The sequence below is a fragment of the Pseudopodoces humilis genome, chromosome 11, assembly GCF_049639895.1.
Source record: "Pseudopodoces humilis isolate 2021_Gansu_Grassland_sample_001 chromosome 11, ASM4963989v1, whole genome shotgun sequence".
Taxonomy (NCBI): Eukaryota; Metazoa; Chordata; class Aves; order Passeriformes; family Paridae; genus Pseudopodoces; species Pseudopodoces humilis.
Window position 1 is genome coordinate 11,797,336 of NC_142210.1, and position 24,680 is coordinate 11,822,015.

Genomic DNA, 24,680 nt, shown 5'->3' on the forward strand with positions numbered 1-24,680 from the left:
AAAAATCCTTGAATCTCCCTCCTAACCCTGTCAGCTGCAAATGAAGTTTCTGTTTAGAAAATGTGATATAAAGCTTCTTCAAAGATACACAGTTAAAGAGTGAAGTACTGTTTAAATCATCAAATAGCCTCCAAATAAAAACAAACCCAGGAAGCATCACTCCTGCTGGGGTGTCATTCTGGAAGTGTAATGCAAGGCTTGGTACAGAGGTACCACTGAAATAATTTCAATAGCAAACAACCCAAAATCTGACACACCCATCTCCCATCTACAGATCACTAGAAAATATTTGTCAGTAAATCAGTTTCTTTAAGAACGGTCGCAAATGCAAAGAAACTACCTGATACAGTCAAGTGACAGCTGCTCCATTAGTTTAAAATTACCCTTTATTTTTCACAAGGTTTTCCAACATGTCGTGCGCTTTGGCACAGTAGACTTTGAGACAGTTAGCTTCAAGTTTCCTTAAATTACAAACAGTAGATACAGTAGGACTATTTTAAACCAATTTCTTTAAAATAAATGTCAAGACCCTTAGCTTTAAAAGAGACTGTCACCATTTCATTTTCCTGATACAAAATTCAAGTAATTTTAAGAATAGAAAACTGTCCCTATAAAACATCCTATTAAAATTTACCAGCATTCTGAAAATAAGCATCAAATTTCCAGTATCCATTGGGTGCAACTACACACTTAGAAAAATAACTCACTTTAAACAAAGGTCACTTGCTGAAGAAAAGTAAGCTTTCAACAGGATGAGTTCTCAGAACAAATGATAAAACATTTTCTCCTTAGATAAAGGATTTAATCCTTGCTCCACCTCTGCAATTAATTTACTTTTTTTCTTCTATGGGTGTTCATTTCAGTACTGACAATGAGTTAAGAGACCAGGCTACAAAGATATTCTCCTTTCAGTATAAACCAGCATATGGAATTATTGCTTACCAGAAACAACTGTAAACAAGATTAATTTGATTTTGTTTTTATGCTGTGATTTTTCTTTCATTGGTTGGTATCAAATATACAGAGCACCAAACTTTAGCTGTGTCACTTTACTGACTGAAACCCACCATGAATTTTTCCGACGATTCTGTATTTAGCGTTGCTTGGGGTTTGGGTTTGTTTCAACGAAGAAATGGGTTCACTGTGCTTTTCCATTTTCTCTCCTTACCCACCCTTTAGGACAGCAGAATGGAAAAACAAGTAGGATATGTTTACTTTGGGACTCAAGGCTCAGAGCAGATATCAAGAAATCTTCGACAATATTAGAACATTTTCTGTTTTCCTCCTTTTAGCCCAAAGCACCTCTGCTGTGTAGTAACAGTAACTTAAAGTTTCTTCTATCACCATCTTCCAGAAGAGATCTATAAATAAATGTTTATGTAAAGAACACTGCTGTTGAAGAGGACAAAAAAAAATAAAATTAAGGATCAATAAATGATACTGCAATGTATCTTGTGCCATTCAAGATAGGAAGTCCTTCGTGCAAATGTGTAAGTCTTCCTGGGTGCATGAAGCTCCATCCTTTCCTGGGAGACTCAATGGAGCAGTTGTACCTAAGGAATTTACATCCACCTCCCTGTGGTAAAAACACAAACAACAATAAAACCCCTAACAGTTATCTTATGTTTTAATTAATGTTTTAATTAATTCCTTTTTATATATCCATATATAAAAAGGAATTAATCCATATATCCAATTCAAATAACTTGCTATTTTTAATAGGCTGGGTTTTTTTCTTTTACCATCCCTTAGCAAGGTTGTTTACATGACACCATCTTCAGCATTAATTAACAGACAAGCATTTGCAGTCAGATTGCCCCTTGTCTTGCTTTGGCATTCACTGGATTACAGCTCATTCAAGCACTAAATCTGACAAATAGATTTTCAATAACTTCACTAGGGATTCTATCAGAGAGAAACAAATCATGTTCATAGACCTCGTTTCAGGCCCTCACCCCTTATCCAGAACAGCATTTAAACAAATCTTAAATGAATTCATCTGGCTGCTAATCTCAAGATGAAGGTGTCCTTTCCAAAACAGTAAGTGTGGCAAGCACATTTATTGGTGTTAAGGACTGTGAATGATACAGGCTTATAAACACAACAGGTTAAATTTCTCTGTAAGTAAAAGTTGGATATTACTGCCACTGCCCTACCTAGCTCCACACTCTGGGGACTGTTTTATTTGAATCAATATCAAGACTATAAAATAATTTATCTCAGAAAAAACCTAAACAGATACAAGAGTTAAAATTTTAATTCTGTGGCTGATCTAAAACAGAGTCATTAAAAAAATTCTACAGAAAATAATCCACTTGAGTCAACTCAATTTGGCACTAGTTAAACTCTTTTGAAAAAGTGTTTTTCACTGTATAGAAATGAAGCATTTCAAAAATGTTAAAAAACAAATTACTAACATCTCCTAATTTTTTCTTCAAACCATTTCTCTCCCACTATCTGAAACCAATTTGATCAATTCAGCCTGATTGTATCAACAATTCTGGATCCTGGAATTGAGCAAATTTAATCCTTGTCAAAAACCCACAGGGCACAATGTATCTCAATTTGTGATGTGCATCTTTTCCTTCTCAGCTGGGTCTCTGAGTACATGTGTTTGGGCTCTAGTTTAGAAATAGCATTAGATACTCAAAGGACAACATTTTTTAAGTCAATAACTTACCTGAAAGTCCTCTCCTACTTTGTTGAGGGCGATGTTGATCGTGAATGTAGAGGAGTCGTGGTGAGGTCTTAGTGACCGCTGCCTGTCAGGGCTGTACTTTACAACAAAGTTCAGAAGAGCATAGCCCTGCAACAAAATATACAGTAAGATTTCAAGCTGTGAACTGCCAGGTCACACACAGGATTCTTGGGATTTTGTTTAAAGCTTAGTTAAAATTAAAAAAAATCAACAACATTCATCTTTACTGCTGTGTCACATATAAACTCCCCAACTAAACCAAAGAGGTATATTCATTGAAATTCTTAAATTTAGTCACACCATGGAGTAATTATCTGCAAAAGCTTTTAACCCATACCTTGGTATAATAGCCAGCAAAGACTTTCAGCGTTACTGGGGCAATGAACTCTCGTATGAAATGCAGCCACTCATTATCCAGTCCTATTTGCTTCATATGAATGTCATCGGTTGGGACATTCTCATAACCTCCAGAAATGCGGCTGTCCTAATGAGAGCACCACAAATAGCTTGGGAACAGGAATATGGAATGTTTCTGACATTTCAACAAACATTTATTTGAAATCTGCAGAATCACAAAACTGCAACACAGCAACATTTCAGTGAGTGTCAGTGAGCTGGCTGTACAGCAATTCCACAGCTGTCAAGGAAAAAAAGTTGTGATGAGATATCAGTGAGCAAATTTGGACGTTTTTAAAGGATGAGTCAATATTTGGATGTGTTGCCTGTAAATAAAAGGGCTTCTTGGGATAATTAGCTTTATTTACTGAGCTGCAGATGCAACTGATAAAGATCAAATCAAGAGACTACAGGTCTCAACTTGACACGGTAATAAATGTTGAAATAATCTGAAGATAGAAGTATGTTAAAATTATTTCCAGAGGCTCCTACCTGCACTACAATTGTGACTATAATTTCTCATGGTACATTTGTGAATAAGAGAAACATTCCTCTGATTTTAGTAGTAGTTAATAAATACCTTTAATTCTTGAGAACGTTGGCCCAATAGCTCATAACATTTGCACGTAACTCCTTAGGGGGACAAGTCTGACAAATTAGTACTTAAGAGGAAAATTAGTAAAACTTGTCTGAACAGTTATCAACAGCTATTCAAAATCAGCCTTGGGTAGCTGTCAGGTACCTGCTACAGAGCTGCACCACCATTAGTATCTACTTTGCTAATTCAAAGTCTGCATTGGGTTTGAGTGGCACAGCTTGGATAGCAGGGGACTGCAGGGGTGAGAAGCTGCTGGAAACTTCCCCTGTGGAGCCAATGCCAGCCACTGCAAGACACACCTGCCACTGGCCAAGGCTGAGCCCAGCAGTGACAAACACAGCACCTCTGTGCTGGCAGTGCCTTTAAGGAAGGGGGAAAAAAACCCAGTGAAACAGAAATTGGCACTAGAGATGAGACAGAGAGAAGCAGCCCTCCAGACAGCAGGATCAAGGGAAGCAGGGCAGGAGCTGCTCCAGGCACTGGAGCTGAGATCCTCCTGCAGCCCCTGGAGGTCCCTGGGGGAGCAGAGATCCCCCTGCAGCACCTGGAGGTCCCTGGGGGAGCAGAGATCCTCCTGCAGCCCCAGAGGAGCCCATGGCAGAGCAGGTGGATGCCTGAAGGAGGCTGTGATCCCATAGAAGCCTGTGCTGGAGAAGGGTGCTGGCAGCAGAGAGCAGCCCAGGCTGCTGCAGTTTTTCTGGCAGGACTTGTGACCCCACAGGCGACCCACACTGGACCAGTCTGCTCCTGAAGGGCTACACCCCATGGAAGAGACCCACACTGGAGCAGAGGAAGAATGTAAGGAGCCCTCCCCCTGAGGAGGAAGGAGCGGCAGAGAATGTGATGACCCCAATCTCCCATTTTTCCATCCCTGTGCACTGCTGGGGAGGAGAAGGTAGAGAAAATGGGAAGTAAATTAAAGCCTGGGAGGATGAGAGGAGTGGGGGAAGGGTGTGTTTAAGATGTTGTTCCATTGTTCATTGTATTATCAATTGAACCAGAGTATAAAGTAAACAAATTTCCTTAAACTGAGTCTGTTTTGCCTATGATGGCAATTGAACAATCTCTACCTGTCCTTATTTCTCAAGTCAAACCATTTTTTTTACTTTCTCTCTCCTGTCCAGTTGAGTGCAGTGACAAAATGGCTTGGGTGGGTGCCTGGCATCCAACCAGGGTCAGCACACCACAACATTAATTGAAGAATGGCTCTAAATCTACTGAAAAAGCAGCTACATGGTAGACTAAACTAAGCACTTCATACCACAAAGCAGATGTTTCAGACAATTGGCAATTGTTAGGATGTTTTTTGCAGTACTCTATGTCTTACTCTTGTAAAAGCAGTTAAGATCACTCATTAAGATTATGTTTATATAGGCTGACACTTACTTGGTGTTTTCCACCAGACCATTGCCCAAAATGTTCCATTTCTTCTACTAATTCATCACAGGCAGTGTCAGAAAATATGGGAAACCAAAACACATCTGGACATGGCTACAAAAGAAAACCCCAAACAATTAAAAATGTGATTCTCAAGCACATTCTCACAAAAGCATAAACTATGAGCTAATTTAATCTAAGCCCTGAGCCAGCACTAAGAATGTCGGTGCACCTACACCTTCTGTGTCTTATGGCTCTAAATAACAGCCCTGGTCTTCCACATTACAGGTAAATATGGGAAAGCAGCTTAAAACTTAACATTGCTTTACACACAAACAATTTATCCAGCGTTTTAGAGAGGCAATGTTCATTAAATCCCTGTCCCTAATTGTCACAACTGATCATCCAACACAAGTGCTCTGTCCAGATCATTTGCATAAAAGCAAGAAAAACTCAGTTCTGATCCAAAACATCAAGAAACTGTTTAGCCACAGACCAAAAGAGCATTTGCATGGAAATATTTACTGCATGCCAATTTATATTGTCATTTATATATTTTATATATATATATATATATGAGATAAATATATATTGATCTCACAAATTTTTAGAAAAGTACTCATACTGACCTGTTCTACTATGTTATCAGTGAAGATCTTTGAGTAGTTTGGATTTATGTAAGTTTCCTTCCAGTCCTAAAAAAACATGATTTAAAAACATTACAACAGAACAACGACATTTAGAAGTGATAAAAAATAATTTATTCATTTGCTCTACTGAAAGCACCAGAAACAATTAAAAAATTTCTTATTCCCATGAACAAACTGGTTCCCATCATGTCAAAAATCATGAAAACTGTTACCTCAGGGCCATATCTCCAATTTCCTGCTCTGGTCACCAGCTGGCTTATTGATATGATATACTGTCATTTGCTTAGATGGGTGAGAACACCTTTTAGCACATAATCAATATTTAGCACACAGTAAACAAAAGTTCTCCACATAAAGCCTTTAAATTTCAAGTCCTTTATAATATATAAATTTATACTTATTTTTTTTTTAATTAAATAACTTTTTAGCAGTAATTAGATGCATACCACGGGATTTTCAAAGATCTGCCAGAGGTCATTGTTGTAGTGGGAGGTATTGTAATTGGCTGTAGAAAGAAGTCTTCCAAATTCATGTCTGTTGGTAATGTACATGAAAACACCCTATACCAATTAGAGAAAGCATCATTAGCAAAACTCAATCTTAGCAAAGTTTTAAAAAGCTCTGTTCATGATTGCTCTTTCATAAAATATTGTACAACTGTACACATATTTGGTAAAGGTACTGTTAATTTACCATCTTAATTTTCAAATGGTTGACTCTAATCACCAACTACTCTTTATAAATTGTTGTGTACAAGCATTTGCCTGCATTTATTTTCTAAATACATTAAACCAAAACATATATTGTTGAGAACATATGTAAAGTTATAGAAAGGAAAAAGCAGAAGAGTGATTGGTTGATTTGCTTTCCAGAAAACTTAGGCAGACACACTGAAAGCATCAGATCTCAAACTGAAAATGCTCACACACAAGAAAACCAACGTCTAAGGTTAAGTTTCAAATTATAAACTGAAAGAATAAGCTAACTATCAAAGGGTTCATGAAAGAACAAGAAACTTATTTCAGAGTATTCACTACATGATCCATCTGGTGAATTGGCCTGAAATAAAAAGATATTGGCAAATACAGCACACAAGAATATTCAGATCAGCATCCAAAACAGCTGAGCACTCTGAAGTCTGTTCATGTAATTATGTGCAAGGTATCAAGTGTGGTAAGATACATCTTTATTATCAAGCTATTAACAGAAGGTATTAACAGAACTCTCTTGATTAGAAGTAGTAGCAGAAAATAGTATTTTTAAAAAGAAACTTAGGTTCTATGGGATTTTTTTTAGTTAAGATTTTTCAGACTAAAACTTCATTTCTGAAACGTTTGTGACTTTTAGATTTGCAGCAAATGAAGACATTACCATTTGGGTACTTTGGTACTTCTGTCTATGTTTTTGTCTGAAAAAGAGTTAAACTGTTAGAAAGATAATGATTATGTTAAACATGCCCAGTTCTGGGCACTTACCAAATCATAAAATAGCTGCAGCAGGGAGAATAAGGAGGGCCTGGGTCTAGAGAAACAGCTTAAAGTGACAATGTGGTCACTGAGGGGGCCTGGCAGACCTACCAGTGATCTGAGCTTTACTCCTTCCTAGAGTAGGAAGTACTGTAGGAGTACTAGTACTCCTTCCATTTTAGCTACAGAAGCAGTAGCAGCACACCCTGACCTTAGCAGCACTGAGAAACCCCCCTGAGGAAACAAAGAGCCTCTCTGAGAGGCTTTCAGCTGGGCATGAAAAACCTGTCCCTGGCAAAAACCTGAACATTAGAAGACTGAAGAGAAAGCTAGAGCAGTATTTCATCAGAGGAAGTGGACAGAGGAGAAGTATCTTCCTGTGGTAGAGTGATACTGCATGTAATAATAACTAATTAATAAAAAAAAGTAAAGCAACACCTTTGGGGCTCTGAGCATATGGAATGTTTCCGAAGAAGGGGAGTCTTTTTCCCTTTGTAAAGTCTAAAATGAAGGAGAATCATCACATCAGTTTTCTGACACAATCTCTCTCTATTTCCGACTACTTTTAGGTTTCCACAGTTACATCAGGGAAATAGCAGCCTTTGATCAAAAGCTGATATGCCTTTACAGACAACATGCATCTCCAAGCAAAGCTCCTCATACACATGTCAAAGCTGTTTCCACCAGCCCCTTCTTATCTGCTGCAATACAAAAACAAGCATGTACCAAACCCTCCTACAGCCCAGACTGAGAAAGAGGAGAAGAGGAAGCAATTTTCTGATGAGCCAGTCAGATTAGTTTAAATGAGCACATGGAAAGCACAGGTTTTGCAGGAACTGATGCTGAGGAGGTTTGAATACAACAGGACTGGACAGGGATGTTCTGAAGAATCAGTACAAACACATGAGATCATGCCTTGTTACGAGGGAATAAAAAAATTAATACTTGCCAACTTTTCTTGTTCAATTCAGCAAAAATATTTTTCAATGCTATAGTGTCTGGAAATAGGTCTGGTTTAGGTCTTATTTGTCTCAGTGCTGAAACTAGTGTAAATATCAGTAGAAATATGGATTTACAGATTCATAACTTCACAGTAAAAATAAGTTCTCTCATTACTTCCAGATTAACGTAACATTTATCTGATACAGTTTTAATCTACCTAAAAAAATTAATGAGTAATTCATGCTCCCTAAGAAGATTCCTACCATTTCTTAAATCACCTTGGCTTTTTATATAACACTGCCCATCACTGGTTTCAATATGTATCTACTTAATAAAAAATTGCAAAGTATTCAACTTAATCTGCTGGAAGTTTCACACTGTACAAAAATATGCATGATAAAGATGAGCCAAATGCATTGGTAAGTTTTAAGTCATACACAGCAGAGTTGAGCCCTCTTTCCTGCTGAGGTTGTGCCAAAGGAAAAAGGTATTTTAACCTCAACAGAAATTTTCAGGGAATTTAACTAGAAACCACCATGCAGTCAGCGCATCAGTGCACTGGCCTTGAAAAAAACCTCTGCTCTCAACAATTTAAAGAAATACACCTAAAGGGTTTTATCACACAAAAATTGGCCAGTACTTTGAATTAGAAGTAAAATATAATATCCAAGATCAATCAAGTAAAGCAGACTATGAGTACAGCAGGACACAGAAATGTGTGGATTTGCAAGCAAGCTGTTACAGATACACCTTACCATTTCCCTGGCATTCCTGCAGAGTGCCATATCAGGATCCATCTTATCACGCATGAAGTAGCTCTTTTCTTTCATCTCAGTTCTGAGAGTTTGTCCCTTAATTAAGTATATATTAGCCATATAAGGGATATTCCATACTCCTCTGTTGAAAATAAGAAAAAACACCCCACAGATAGTTTAAAGCTATGAAAACTAATTTGTTGCCTATTCTTTTAAATCAGCATCTCTGTACTTGCTGACAAGACTAAGCAAGTTGCAAGGAGAAGAAGCTGAAAGGTTCCCAAGACACTTGTAAAACTACATCTGGACATCTCAAACATGGCGTAGGCAGTAATTCAATTTTTGTGAAATACTGTTCCAAAAATATAGCAAGGTCAAATTCTCTATAGAGTTTTAACTACACATGTACTTCATATTTCCATAGTTAAGGCAATCAGTCAAACTCTCTTATAATATTATTCTACACTACCAGATGGAGAAAGTAACTCCAAACAGATTCTTAAATGAGTTTAAAGACTTCACTGAGACTTCACACAGCTGGTCTGAACTCCTCACACAAATACCCACAGACCACAGCAGGCCACGTATTTATGTGAGCTGGGCCAATATCAACACAAAAGCATTGCTTTCAAAACCCTCCCTCTGCAGATTTCCCCCTCTCAATGCCAACACATCTTTTAGTACAGTAGGACTGAAAACAAGCCAGTCATATTCAAGAAGTCTGTTTCAGACCTTTCTTTTCTTCCAGGGCAAAGAAAAGGCATCACCACATGGAACAGCCAAGCTTAGAACAACTTACATCACATTAATTTAGGGGAGGGATAAACCCAAAAGTTTATCCTTGACAAAAGTATTGCTGAAGAGGTCCTTAAGATATACCTGACATCGTATACAGGATGAAACACACAAAGAAATTTTGTGTTTTAATCAGTGGAAAACTGTTCCATTGATTAAGCACTTGCCCCAAAGAGATGACAAAGCCATTTGATGAATACAAAGAAAATTCCTTTTGGCTGAGGTTCCAGGGATGTAGTTTTGGGTTTGCTATTTGTTTATCCTGCCTTGTTCTGTACTGTGCACTGCTAGAGCAACCAGACACCATCAGACAAGTACCAGTAGTGACTGTGTCCAGTTCTAACACCAGCTCATCATGTTAAACACTTGGCTTTTTTTTCAAGCTGTGAGTGGGAATAAACAAGTGTATTGCTATGAAACAGAAAACACAAAACAATATACCTCATCTCATCTCTCCAGGAATAATACCATATTCTTATATTTTCATGCAATATGTTGCTAATAACCATACAGGGTGCCCTGGCTTTAACAATTAATTTACAGTTACTTACACTCTGTTCCCTTGGACAATGTCCACATAATCTTCTGATCGAGCATAATAACCATCTGGGCTCAAAGCACCCCAGAAATTGGACCAAAGCTTCCCATGGCGAGTTACGAGCGGAGCAATTATCTTTCTGTGAAGTGACATATTGAATATGAAAATATGAAAACCTGAAGCACTTGAAATTGACATCAGGAACTGCTGTTTGACAGGAACAAAATGCTTTGTGAATTGTTGGCCCCCAAACCCCTTATGAACTACGGCAGTGAAATACCACAATAAACAAAGAGGATTTAACTCTGCAAAAACAAATAGGGTCTTATTTTCTCTGGGCAGACCTCAGAGAATCCTTTCAATTTAGAGGAAATTCTACAAAGAAATTTACTATACCTGTTCTGTTCTATCAGTATTCTTAAAGTTTTTGGGTTTGTCAGGACGACATCTGCATCTATGCTTAAGTAATATTCACATGTTTTATCCTGGCGACAAAGGTCCCTAAAAAGGCAAAAAGGAATTATTAACTCATGTTAATAATAATGTCCACATGGACACATATCCAGAAAAAAAATCACAAACAAAAAGATTTTTAAAAGATCCCCAAACCACAAGTAATTACTGAACTGATCCATTGCATTAAAAGCCTCTGCAGCACAGTGTTGTAAAGGTGTCTTGAGATTACAGCAGTGTGATTACCTAAAAGATTAAAATACATGGATCAGATGCCTTATATTTTTCTTTTAATTAACTAAGTGGCCTCTAGCCTTTACCAGGTTCAGCAATACCATCTATAAAGTGTCCTAATGGAAAATGGGGAAGGGGGAACATGTCATTAATTTATAGAGCTGGGTATCAGTACAATCATTTTATTGTGAAGTATGACCTTATTTAGTAAGGTCCTCTAGCAAGTAACTGCATGTGGCTGTAATGCAGTCCTTGGAAAAAGTTTCCACAGATGCAATCTGCTAATCTGAATGGTAATTGAAACCTTATGGAGAGTGTAAGATAAAAACTATGAATAAATATATATTTAAAGACCTTTTCTTTGTCTTTTTGACCTACAGGAACAACAAAGTTGGTAAAGTTATAAATAAACCAATTGCAAAGACAGTGAATTTACACTGGAGAAAGTAATGGAATGTGTCCACACACTATTTCCATCAGTTGTGATTTTGATCTCAGAAGAATAAACTATTTGCAGAAATTCCCATGCCTTCAAGAGAAAGACAAATAAAGCACATTGTACTGTAAAGATAAAAGATACACAGACTATGTTCGTATGGTTCTCCTAGGGTGGACTTGCTAGGCCAAAACTTGGTATAGTGAATTCAGCTTTCCTATGCCATCAGCATAGTAGGAGATGATAGGAAATCAAATATATTTGTAGAGAAGGAAGTTTCCTCAAGTCAATACTACAGCAACAGCTTCCCATCTTGCAGGTGGTATTATTGAATTTGTCTGTTTTCCCTATTTTAATTCCACCGTAACAGCATGAAATATTATCTTACTTTCTTGTTTTAAAATATTTATAATCAGTGCTTTAGTTCAAGTTCTTGATTTGATTGATTGTGACTGTTTTCTGCATAGGCAAAGATCTCTGTCACTTCCAAAGTTCTGATAAAGGGTGGATGTGACAGGTTACATATAAGTCAAGGTAAGAGCTTCCATGGCTTCCTGCCTGCTCTTCTTCCATCCCCCTCCAAGCCTAGCACTAAATCTGTCACCACAATTACTACTTATCAACGCCTTTTGGGTCCTTCTGCTTCAACTTTCTTCTGCTCAAAGGGCTTTTTTAGAATCACAGTAGAAGGTAGAAGTTTTTATATTCCATAACTTTAAGCACTCCTTACTCTTCAAGCCTGATCACTAAAGATCTATCAATAATTTCACAAAAACCTTTTAAAATACTCATATGTAAGAAATGGTCTTCCCATTGCTGCTAAAATCACTGTGTTTGAACACACGCAGTTTACATCTCTGGTCAATCTCTGGGCTTGCCTTAACTGACGTCTTACAGAGACATTTTTATGACAAAAATTCCTTAATCAGCATTTCTCACATAACTGCCCCAAATGAAACCAGCAGGTTATATTTTGGCCATAACAAGGTCCTGCAATTCAGTCTTTATGGTATTTTCCATTACTAACCCATTCTGTTCAAAGCTTTACAACTGCTGAACACAAGTCACATGTAGCTTTATCACTGGCTTAATTACAATTATTAATAGGAACCTGACTTTTATACTGCACTTGGCACTAGAAGTAAAATTTCTTCCAAAAATATTCAGCTCCTTTATCCTTATTCTAGTGAGGAATATGGACCTGAGACCAGACTTGATCGTGGTTCAGGGTTCCAGACACAACACTTGCTAGCACGGCCCCAAAAACAGGTAAACCCTCTGCTGCTTACAAAAACATGAATGGAATTAATGTTTCTAATTATGAAATTGTGATAAAGTGGAACAAATTTATATTTATTTATAGGCAAATATACCTGTAAAATAAATTACATAATAGCAAAATGCATTGTCTTTTAACTTTTGCCTTCTTTTCTGTCCCCCATCCCTTTTAAATCCAGAAAATTCTACTCCAACTGGTCCCATGTGCTTGGTGTTAGAAACCCTCCTGTGCCTCGTTCACATAATAATCCAAACCACAAAATATTATATTAAAAGTTTTGGTCTAAGTCACACTCGATCATTCAGTACTCTATTGAGAACTCTCTGAAAAAAAATCCTGTTCTAAACAGTCAGAAAATTTCAAAGTTACTATTCTGACTTATTTTTTCCTCCTATTTCTTTCTCTACAGTGTTGAAGACTGGATCACCACATGGCAGAACTTATCCTTCACATTTGACATGATGACTTGTACCTGAAAATGCTAGAAGAATTATCCTGCAAGCATGAAGTTTTGCTATTCGATGATCCTTTGCACTTTAAGGTCACTAACAAGTCTCCCCAAAACACTACAGGTTTCAGATGGAGAGAATGAAAGTGATAAAAGTTTCAGTCAAAATTAATAATGCAAGCACACTCTCAAGAAATTAATGCATCTTCTCTTTAGGTTTTCAGTGTTGCCCAGCAGCTTTGCCCAAGGAAATAAATGTAACCCTTTATACTCTCATGCTTTAGGGTATAACATTCTTCCACTGTATGCTAACCTCTCCAGATGTAGAAATCCCAGATTATATGTGAAACTATTTCTATGCATATCCAGGTCACTCCAAGGAACACTGGAAAGTGCTTTCTGGCAGAGCTCATGTGTAAAATGCTTCTTCATCTAAATTCAACAGCTAAAATCTTCAATCTACTTGCTTTACACTCTACCTGCTCTGAACTGAGACCAGATGTTGAAAAGAAAGCTATGTTCTTGTACATAACTTAGAGCAAGTTCCGTGTAGCGATTAAAAACAATTTAGAAGAAAGCCAAGATTTTTTGGTCGGCAGTGTGAAGCGAAGCTCAGCAGGTCAGTTTAAAGTATTTTGCAATCAGAGTGATGTTTGACTGCGTTTACAAACCACAAATCCATCTGGAACAGTGACCTCATCTGAAAATGGGAGAATGTCACAGCTCTTCCCTTCATCACACTTTCCACTGAGATATTCCAAGTGTCTACTTGGTTGCAACACAGACATATTATCTACCCAAATTCTCTACCATTGAGCCATCTTTTTTTTTTTTTTTTTTAGACATAGTTTGAACTTGCAATTAATCAAGTTACCATTTTTAGACCTCTCAGTTTGGAAATACAATTCCAGATGAGGACTGCAAGGTGTTCCAGATACAAGTCTGCTACCAAAAGCCTGGGTGACGTCCTCTGCCATGTAGGGTGGCATTTTGCATCTCTCCAGCCTGCCACAACAGCATAAACACATTCACAGCAGCTATCACTAAAAACAAATCCAGCAAACAGATAAATCACTAATGTTTAGTTTTGCATCTCAGGTTAAAGCATTATCACCACAGTTGTCACACCTGGAAGCTACTGAAATCAGTGGTGGGTGGAAAATGGGTTCTTCAGCAACACTCATAGTTCAGTGTTCCTCCTCCAACTGAGACTGAAACCCAAAACTACTGAAGCGTTCAGAAGAAGCAGCTTCAGAAAATCCAAGTCTCTAACAGAAAACACTCGACATCTGGGAGCCAAAGTTTTAATCCTTGCTCTTCCTTCCCCCACAGCCAAAATACCTGCCCTACTCAAAGGCTGTGTCCTACTCTCTCCAGGCTCCATGCCACCATGGTTTGTCAATAGCAAATGGGAACTCAATGACTTCATACCCTCCTTCAAGAAACACACAGGAGACCCCAAACTTAGCTCAAAATTCAACAGTGCTGTCAATGAACTCTGACTCTGATCTCTACTATTTTTCCTGAAACTTTTGAAAGTTTCCAATGTAAACTTTCAATAAAATGTGCACATTCCCACTTAAAAGCTGAGATAAATGACATTTTTTATAAAGTTTTATACAGTTTACAGTTAACAGTTTACCCTGTTCTGTTCCCAATATTTTTGAGGGAGGATCAAAAAAACCCCAACTCCCCCAAAAGAGAAACCCTGAAGGCTTCCATTACCAGGAGAAAAAAACATCATGGAAAATACACTTTATACAAATAAAACCTCAGAAGTATTTCCCAACTTTCTGTTATTATTTGAACACATTTAATTGCTTTTTACGTTTTCTGTCATAACAAATTCCGTGACAGCTGGCTGAAATCTCATCTGCAACCAAGGCAAAACCAAAGATGATTTTTCCTCAAAGAAAAAAAAGAACTGCAAGAGCTCACACCTTACAGACAAAGGCTCAAAAAAAGAAAGACATGGAAATGCCACTCAAGTGCTTTGAGTGATGAAAATGCAGAGAAAAATATTCAGACAACAAGCAGCTAAACCTTCCTTCTCTTTATTCTCCTTAGTTTTCCTTACATTTTATCTCTATTCAGCCTACAAGAAGGAAAGCTGTGCACTCCTGTTTCCCAGTATTGTTGAATTCTAATAAGTTTTGCAGACTGCACAATTTTGGATCTTTTCCAACACCTATCCAATTTTCACAAGCACATGAGAGGGCTTTCCACATCAGGAAGAAGCAACAAATTAAATGCTTCAATTATTCCTTATATGAATAAGAAAAGCTGACCAAAGTTTGCTGCATGGCTATGGGAAAAACTGAATAAATGTTATTTTCTCACATTTATAGTGACATGAGAGTGTCATTTACTGAGAATCTCATTATGATTTATCACCACTTTTTATTGAGCCAAAATCCAGGAAGAAGAGAGGTGAGGAGAAAACTGATCAAACTGCATTATATACTCCAAAGTATTCTGCTGAAAACAAGCTAGACCTTCATTGCTTAACTGCCCCTTCTTTGTATTACCTGAACCCTGTTGGGCTTCTTCAGCTAAATAGACTCTGTGGGAAATGTGCAAGTGAGAAGATCAAATTAATTCTAAATCTGCTGGAAACTAATAGAGAGACACTAAGATCAGATTTGGAAGAGAAAGCAAGTTTTTGAGGCAGACAGTTTTGTTCTATCTGTCAATAATGCAGATAGAGGCAGGAGAAGATAAATCAGAAGACTGGATATCAATATCTAAATCAGAACAATAAACTAGTTTGAATACTTTTTTTGTTTTTCAAATTACATCCATACCATGGGTAACATATCACACATATGATTATCTACCTGCCTTTCAAACAGGATTTGAAATGACTGTGCAAATATACATGTAAATTGCTCGTTTTTTTTATCCACAGATCAAGCAGGGACCATATATCAAAAGCGCTGTCACATAAGTCAGTAGGTTCTACCAAAGGATGACAGGTTTTAAGGTCTTTGGGTGAGATTTATTATTACTATAGATCTAGATTACACTGAAGACTCTGCCTTATAACAACAAAGAGGAAAAGGCAACTCCAGAAACTCCACCTCAGTTACACATAACATACCCTAAAAAAAGTTTGCAGCATGGTACATCTGCTTTAGAGAGTATTAGAAATAAAGAAAGATTTATTTATAAATATGCGAATGGGTGCTTAGACTACCACTGGACATCTGCAGCATTTCCTAGAAAGGCCAGGGGAGAGGTTTGAACCTCAGCCAGAGATCAGTTTTCCAGTGGCTTCCGCACAACAAAGCTCCATTCAAACAAATGTCCAAGAACACCACAGAGACTCAAGACCTTCATTCTTTCAGCTGAGGCTGTGAACAGCCAATGTTCAACCTCTGAACAGATAATGGCCTTCTGAAATTAACTTCTCTGCTCTGACACTCAGGGGAGATTTGGTAGGAGAGTGAGTCAGAGAATTATCATGGAATGAATCCTGCTCCAGGGCCACAGCCAGGTGGTCCCGACCTTGGTGAGATCCTGTGCTGAGAATCTCCATCCTGTGACTGATGTCCTGGGAGAGCCACAAGCCACTCTCTAGGAGCCAGCTACAAGAGCTGCAGCCACAAGAGACCCTGTGACAGGCAGGTCTGACATGGGAGACAAACTCCAGGTTTCAATTCAGACACAGAAAGTACCAGGTTTAAAAGCTAAAGTTTTGGATACTCTAGTAAGAGCAAAAGAAAAAAAAAGCAAGACCAAACATAAGATAAAGTCAGTGGCCTTTGTGAGAAACTTCTGCTAGAGCACTTCTAAAGGATATTCCTGGCTCTTTGAACCACAGGTAGAACTATAATTCAGACACTTGTACATCCGAGTCAAGCTTTAACCATATGTTTACTTAAATATAATGTCACTTAAGGAAAAAGAAAAAAAAACAAGCACTAGGACAACAAAAGTTAAAAGCATATCCAATGCAAAAATGAAAAAAATTCTGCAATAAGGTAGCTGGAAAATAAAATAAACACTATGAATTGTCTACACCATCACTAAACAAGATGACAGACTACTGAAGCAGCCCAGACCAGAGATATTTTTTTTACAATGATCAACAGCTTCATATATTAGACAGAAACCATGAAACACTCAATTCATATCTTATGTGCAGATCTTTTCTACCACAAAAGCTCCCATTTTCACAGGTGAAGATGTAAACATTAAAGATGCAAAATAATACACATACAAGATGAAAAAAATGTGAGTGTAGGCATCAATATGGCAGATTTATAAATTAGAACCTACATTCCCATGTTCCGGGCTTCTGCTTGACTCAGGTTTTCTTCAGGTCCAACAATTTTAATATTTCTGATAATGTTCTTGGCTTTTTCCCAGAATTTCTTGATGTGTTTTTCATGGTAAACCTCCTGTAATCATGTAAACATTTTTTATAGCAAATGTAAGGCACAAATCACTATGAATCATTAACACAGTGTCCAAGAACACACTGTATTCTGTCCTAAAGAAACATATGTCAAACAGTGTTTGAAGATATTCCAGTACATCTGTCATTAAAATGAACCTCCTCCCTCCAAAACTTTAGGAAAATAATCCATCATATCAACAATATTAATCAAAGCTGTAAACAATGCAAGATTCACAAGCTATCTATTTTTCAGGATATTTGTTACAGTCTTTAAAACCCATCCTACAACCTCAGTAGCACGCTGAAGTTTGTTCTGCTCCTCCAGAATCACTTTAGAGAGGGAGCTGCGCCTGTACCAAATTGTACAGGCACAGCCATTGTATCTTTAAAATGTAGTCCCATTGATTATTCCTTTAATTTCTATTTACCCTCCTCTTTATCTTTCTATTTATCTCTATTCAAGAGTTCTCAGCTGCACACAATATTTCCAAACCAGTGCCCTCATTGTAGCTTTTGCCTACTATGGCTGGCATTAGAATAATTGAAATATTGGGTAGGGGTTTTCCCCCTCTATAATAAAAAGCTATTCAGTTTTTATATTCAATTTCAAATACCGTAAAACTTGATACCTGAGGCTACAAAACCTACATACCCCGCAATTCTCATGAGCACATCACATTCATACCTTCAAAACCCCCTGACAAAACCACAATGAACACTTTAGAGATAAGCTCTATTTCTATTACTGCTCCCCTTTTTGTTATCATATCAACAGCAATGCATGCACACTGAAAAGGGATACAATTAAATTTTACTCCCATTTTTCTTCCAGTCTCATTTTTTTCCAGAATAACTGCACACACTTGATACCTCACTCACTAAAATCATAGAATCACAGAATGATTTGTGTTGGAAGGGACTTTAAAGATCATCTCCTTCCAACCTCCCTGCCATGGGCAGGGACAGCTTCCATCAGAGCAGGCTGCCCAAAACAGCAAAGCTGACTGAAGTCACTGGGGAAATATCAGCAATGCCAGATCATTAGGTAATTAGCAGAGAGTATTCAAGAGTAACTTATCTGCAGTGCCAGTCAAAATATATCTGAACACACCAATCTTTCTGTGGGACCCAGCAGGAGCGCCAACAGACACAAAACTACACCAGCAGGATGAAAAGAAAATCCCATGACAACTACCAGGTGACAGCTGTTGATAATATGGTATCACTGTTGGTCAGTCCTGAAGTGGTCAGCAGCTGGCCCAGATGGTCACTGCAGGCCCTTCCAACTGGAACTGTTCTGTTCTTATTTTACTTTTTTTTTTTTTTTTGCCAGTCAGTACTTCCTCCAGAAGCACACACTTCAAAATACATTTTTTTCATTAATCTAAGCAGTTTCTTTAAATATGCTTCAGTAAGTCCTGACACAATTTAATTTAATTTTTCCAGCTCTGCATACTAAATTCCAAAGGATTATCTCTTCCTATGCATTTTAACTGTGTTGTTATATCAAATCCATACACATTGCATAATTTCCAAAATTGAAGCTCTGTACAATGATAAAGTCATACTTACGTTATTATGAATGAAGATACTGAGTGCCTCCCGTGGGTAGTCCAGAGTCAACAGTCTGTCTAAAAATTTAGTTAGGAAAGGAGTGGGTTGTTCAATGAAAACACCAATTTTTACTCTTGGATATTCCTAAAAAAAATGATATTTTGACACAACCAATAAGACTTGCCTCTTTTCTAAGATTAATTATAGTAAAGAGCAACTAATGTCATGTAGTAAACTTATTCCACACAGCTTTCAAACAATCAAAACCAGTGTGCTCAAAAGTGCTGTGCACCCCATTATTTTCCCTGGCTTCACAAAATAAGCAAAGATAATGGATTTAATATTGATATGAAACTCTTTGAATTTAATAAAACACAGTGAAAGAAGAAAATAATATAATATGGTTTTTAAAATTCTTACTTTAAAAAAAAAAAACATTCAAACAGCAAAAGAATCATTTAAGGAAATACACCTAGAACAGAATGGAAAACTCTTTTTCTCTTTTTAAACAAGGTACAGACACAGAGTACATTTACAAGAAAATATAGGGGAGAGCAGTATTTGTACAAATAGTTAAAGAATAAATACCACAGAATATTTTACTCAGCTGCATTAAGTCTAAGACTGCAATACACTTCTATAAATGTTTATGCATTATTTCTCCCCATTCATTTTGACTGGGCTCTGCATTCCTTCCCTACTTACTGATTTTAGAAAGATCTTTAACAAACTAATAGAGTTTCTCTCCTTACATCCAAGAATACTGAACTTTCATGGACCTTATTTTAAAGTGAATTCACATCTTTTGATGGTATTTGGCTGCTTTCTAAGTGCTTGATAGAGATCATGACCACTAAAAGAAACAGACAGCACTTTTTTACAGTCCTGAAGTGTATTATTGCACTATGCAAGACAAAAAAATGTAAGCTCCAAAGGCTTCAACTCCTACACAAAGAAGCACACTGACTAAAAATTATTTCCATCTCTAAACCAGACAATTACTATAAAAATCGAATCCATTACAAGGCTCAGAGAGAAACCTTATATGAGCATAAAAGGCTGCCAGCTAGCTTTTTAAGCAGGCCAACACCCACTTGAGGAGCATCTGGATAAAGCATCAACACATGCTGAGGTTTCACATCGTCGCCGTGTACATCGGAGCCCAGGAACATCCTGGCTTGGAAACACCCAGCGCTTACCCCGACCTCCCAACCACAGCTGAAAACCCCTGAGGACTGCTGTGAAGGTGTGGCCACACAGAGAGCCCAGCAACTCGGAACAACTGATGGGGAATGCACTGCTGTGTCTCCAGCAAAGCACCTGTGCCCCTCTCTGGGAGCCCCAGAACTGCCACACAGCCACAGGAGCTGGTCCCACCTGTGCCCCTCTCTGGGAGCCCCAGAACTGTCACACAGCCACAGGAGCTGGTCCCACCTGTGCCCCTCTCTGGGAGCCCCAGAACTGTCACACAGCCACAGGAGCTGGTCCCACCTGTGCCCCTCTCTGGGAGCCCCAGAACTGTCACACAGCCACAGGAGCTGGTCCCACCTGTGCCCCTCTCTGGGAGCCCCAGAACTGCCACACAGCCACAGGAGCTGGTCCCACCGGTGGCCAGGGACAAGGAAAGCTGCCCGGGCTGAGCTGAGCACACGTGTGCTACCACAGCTACAGCAGTAATTGTACTTGGTGCATTTCAGTCATTCTCAGCCATTCTCCCCTTATTCCCCAGGGGAAAGAGGTTCAGGCTGGATGTGCAAAGGATATGAGGACAATGAGGAATTACTGAAACCTCTGCATTACACTGAAACGTGAACCGCTTGCTCTACACTGATATCTCAGTGTGACCAAAGCAAAATGGTGTTTAAAAAATCAGGAGTAAAAATTCCTGTAAACTGCATCTCCTCAAAGTGCAGAGCTCATCAATTTAGACCTTGGTTTACCACAAAGAGTTGCCACTGCATCATCTGAACCTCGGTCACAAGTGAGCATTTTGAATATATGAAATCCAAAGTTGCCTCTCAGCAAAACCACTTTGGGAATATCCAGTCTGCACACAGATGTTACATTTTCTTTGATAGATTTTCTCATTTTCAGTGAGGTAATGTATTTGAGTTTTAAATTTTACTTTTTAATAAACACTAGTTTAATGTAAGACAATTTTTTGGAAGAAACACAGGACAATGTCTCAATACAATTGCACAAAGTCCAGGATCTCTTGCCACAAGAGTTGCCAGTGAAATGAGGAGTGAGGTCGTTCTTTTCAGCCACACTGGAAAGTTCCCACACCAGTAAGAAGCTTCAGAATTTAAAAGCATTTCTAGGGAGGTTAAATTGGGCAACAAACTTAGGTTTCAGAAAACAAAACTAAACACCCTTAATAAGTAGCAAAAATTTGCACTTATTGAATCCAGGTGCCCTCTTCAACTTATTTTCCATTATGCTGCTTCTACCTGAACAGGTGGCTAACTTGGGGGAGGCACAGGCTGCTGACATTACCAGAAGAGAGCAGTTACTGAATTTTCCCACATCTCAGCCATGACTGCAGCCCAGGACATCCTGTTTCTGTCAAAGGGACAAGGACTGACCTTGCATATCTGAGATCCTTTGTAGGCAACCCCAAAAAACTAGCAAAATCCTCAGAAGATATCAATGTATGAATGCAGGCAGTTAAATAAAACAATACAGAGAATATTAGAAGCACAGAACAGGAACTGCTCTTTTCACTGAAAATTTCTTGTTAAGTAGCAACCAGACTGGCCTGATGATAGGGCACATTCCAAAAAAGAAATACTGCTGGTACTCAGAAAAGCCTGAAGTAAGCACTTCCACTGAGGCCAAGGAAAAACATTATTTCTTCTGGCAGAATGAGTGAGGCATGAACTCCAAAGAATGCATTACAATAAAGAAGACACATTCCAAGTAGATGTACATAAACTATAGGAAGCTAACCAGTAAATCATTGCATCCCCCTTACTGCCTTTTAACATTTAACTGCTCCAAAACCATGTCTTAATTACCAACACCATTGGAAAAAAATCTTTGACAACATCTTTTCCTCAGGTAAACTTTATGATGGGAGTGAAAACACTATCTAATTACAATACCATTCAAATGTTTATCTTAAAAGTGAAAATAAAATTTAAAAACGTAGACATTTCAAATCTGAAAGTTATTAAAATTCCAGCAATAACTTTTTTTAGTTTATATTCCAGTCTATTAGCTGCTTATTGCCCAGAAATTCTTTCACTTTTTCCTTTCATTACAAAGATAACAAGCCAGTATTTCTTTCATGCTGTCTTCAGCATGATCTTCCAAGACCTGTTCTCATTCAAATCTTCAATACCAAACAGAAATGAAACATCTGCTGGAAAGAGCCTGTTAGGAATAATCAGAATTTACTTCTTCGTCCAAGTCTTACAATTCCATATGGCAAAGCTCAGTATTTACTCTGCCTCAAATTTACTGTGTACAAGCTGAAATACTTATAGAGACATGAAAGACATCATGCTTGGAGTGGAAGAGCCAAAGCTGCCAAGTACTGGCATGCATACACATACACAAGTACATACACATGCCGTGTGTATGTGAGTATTTGTCCTACAAGAATTCTGAAAACTCTACTGAAATGCAGTCTCAACTACATCAGATCTTCTACAGAAACGTTTGCTTGTACAACACAAATATGTGTATTGTCCTCTACAAGGCAAAGCAGTTTTGGATTGTTTAATCTCAGAAATAGTAATTGTAACCATGTTAGTTAACTATTAAACTCTATTTGCAACACAAGCTGTTCAAATGATGCATATTGACTGTTTTGAAGGTCCAAATATCTGAAATACCTAGTTTTTCTACCTCTTCCAAAATTGTAATTAATCCCTAGAACCTTGCATAATTCAAAAATTGCTCATTCACCCTCACTGAACAGAGGTGAAGATCTGGAGGGCTTTTGGGGATGGCATCATCTTCAGTAATACTGTGCAAACCTGTATTAAAATACATGCATAAAAATACTCCTGAAAGTATAAAACACAATATTGCATGAAGTAGCCACTTGGCCTCAGAAATCACTGAACATCCCCCCCAGCTGTACCCAAAAGGGCCTTGTTCCAGTGCAGAGTGTTCTTACCTTTACTGCTGACAGGTCTAGTAAATCCAAATCACAAACATTGCAACCAGTTTCCCGTGTCCAAGCATTAGGAATATAGTTTCCCAAATAATTCAGGTGAATCTGGTACATAAATGAGCAGTTTAAATTAATGAAAGGGGCAAAGGATGATCTCTACCTTTCAAACAATTCAGGTTTACTCATTAAATCACTTGTAACTAAAGGCAACTGACAAGAAAAACGTAAAAAATAGTAGGTAAAAACTATCCTATTCCTTTTGTTGACACAACAGAGATTATGTATGTACCATGAAGTCTACAGAAATGAGTATTTCATAAAAATTACATGCACTTGAGGGGAAAAATAAAAGTATTACATGTCAGAATGTAAAAAATATTTAGTACACGTTTCGAGAAGTGAATCTAATGCAATTTACTCATGTGCAGACTGAAATGATTAAGTATAAAGCAGAAGTATCTTATGAATAAAAATCTTCTAAATATTGGGAGTTAATTCTGGGGATTATTTTTATGCTAGTTTATTTGTTAACTAGAGAAAACGTTTTGCCTAATACATTATTGTATTGTTTTTAAAAACAAAGAGGAAACCCTTGCTATGCATCACTTTGTCAGTGTGGTTAAATTCTTCTGTTTTAAACCCAGGATAGAATTAAAAGGACAATAATGTATTAGGCAAAACATTTTCTCTAGTTAACAAATAAACTAGCAGATTAAACCCTAATAACATTAAATGGAAATGTGCCCTGGTGGTATGCTATGACTGTTTCATACCCTTCTGCCATTGTATTTTTTGCCTTCATTGATTTTTTGGTTCATTTACATGAAAATAAAAAAAACTGTCACTCACTTTAGTTGGACCATTTCCATGAATGGTGACTGGTAGGGTGTCATACACTGAATTCCTTGCTCTTACTTTTCCTTCTTCAAATTTCAAAAGGACTTCATCTGCAAATCAACAAAGCAGTTACAGTAAGTTCATAAATAAAAGCTAACATTTCAGAGTTATTAAGTCCTTGCTGATACAATATACCTTGTTGTTGCTATCATTCATTGTCAGTATTATTTATTTAGAAGCCTTTGTTCATTTTCTTAAAATAAATCTTAAATTCTAAGCTCCCTATGATAAATAAGGTCAAACTTCATATTTTTTAATCGGTAGCTTCAGTATTGGAATAAAATCTGCTTTAAAAATAATTATAATTTAGTGCAAATGTTATTTATAGAGAAATCAGTTATTTCAGGTATGATCTGACTACAAATCACTGTTCCAAAATTGAAGGTCATGTATAAGAAAGGAAGTTTGCACAGATGCATTTTTCCACTTAAATTCATGACAGTTAAATAAAGGAAATTCTACATTATTCTATATTCTACTTCATTATGTATAGCCATTTGCTTGAGAAGATCTAAAATGCAATTTTACTTACTAATCCTACTCCTGTAATTAAGTTTAGGAAAGGCAAATGGAAAAATAATCCTTAACTCTGTATTTACTGCCAACTTCATTTATTTACTCTTTTTTCTGTTTTAAATC

General features: G+C 37.5%; 1 protein-coding gene across 2 annotated transcripts in view; it reads right to left on the bottom strand.

The window, feature by feature from the left end:
• Positions 1-364: 364 nt before the first annotated feature.
• PLOD2 (procollagen-lysine,2-oxoglutarate 5-dioxygenase 2) overlaps positions 365-24,680 on the bottom strand; it is a 49,578-nt gene continuing 25,262 nt past the window's right edge. Inside the window, exons 7-20 of one of the 2 annotated variants that reach the window (XM_014256201.2) lie at positions 23,994-24,091; positions 23,148-23,249; positions 19,040-19,165; positions 17,347-17,468; positions 10,612-10,716; positions 10,229-10,354; positions 8,883-9,024; positions 7,624-7,686; positions 6,166-6,279; positions 5,699-5,764; positions 5,079-5,183; positions 3,036-3,182; positions 2,681-2,806; positions 365-1,576 (exon numbers count right to left, since the gene is read on the bottom strand). In XM_014256201.2, coding sequence (XP_014111676.2) covers positions 1,421-1,576; positions 2,681-2,806; positions 3,036-3,182; positions 5,079-5,183; positions 5,699-5,764; positions 6,166-6,279; positions 7,624-7,686; positions 8,883-9,024; positions 10,229-10,354; positions 10,612-10,716; positions 17,347-17,468; positions 19,040-19,165; positions 23,148-23,249; positions 23,994-24,091 — 1,598 coding nt within the window. In that variant the 3' untranslated portion in view covers positions 365-1,420. The remainder of the gene's footprint in view (positions 1,577-2,680; positions 2,807-3,035; positions 3,183-5,078; positions 5,184-5,698; positions 5,765-6,165; positions 6,280-7,623; positions 7,687-8,882; positions 9,025-10,228; positions 10,355-10,611; positions 10,717-17,346; positions 17,469-19,039; positions 19,166-23,147; positions 23,250-23,993; positions 24,092-24,680) is intronic. The other variant, XM_088061063.1, reaches the window with a different exon arrangement.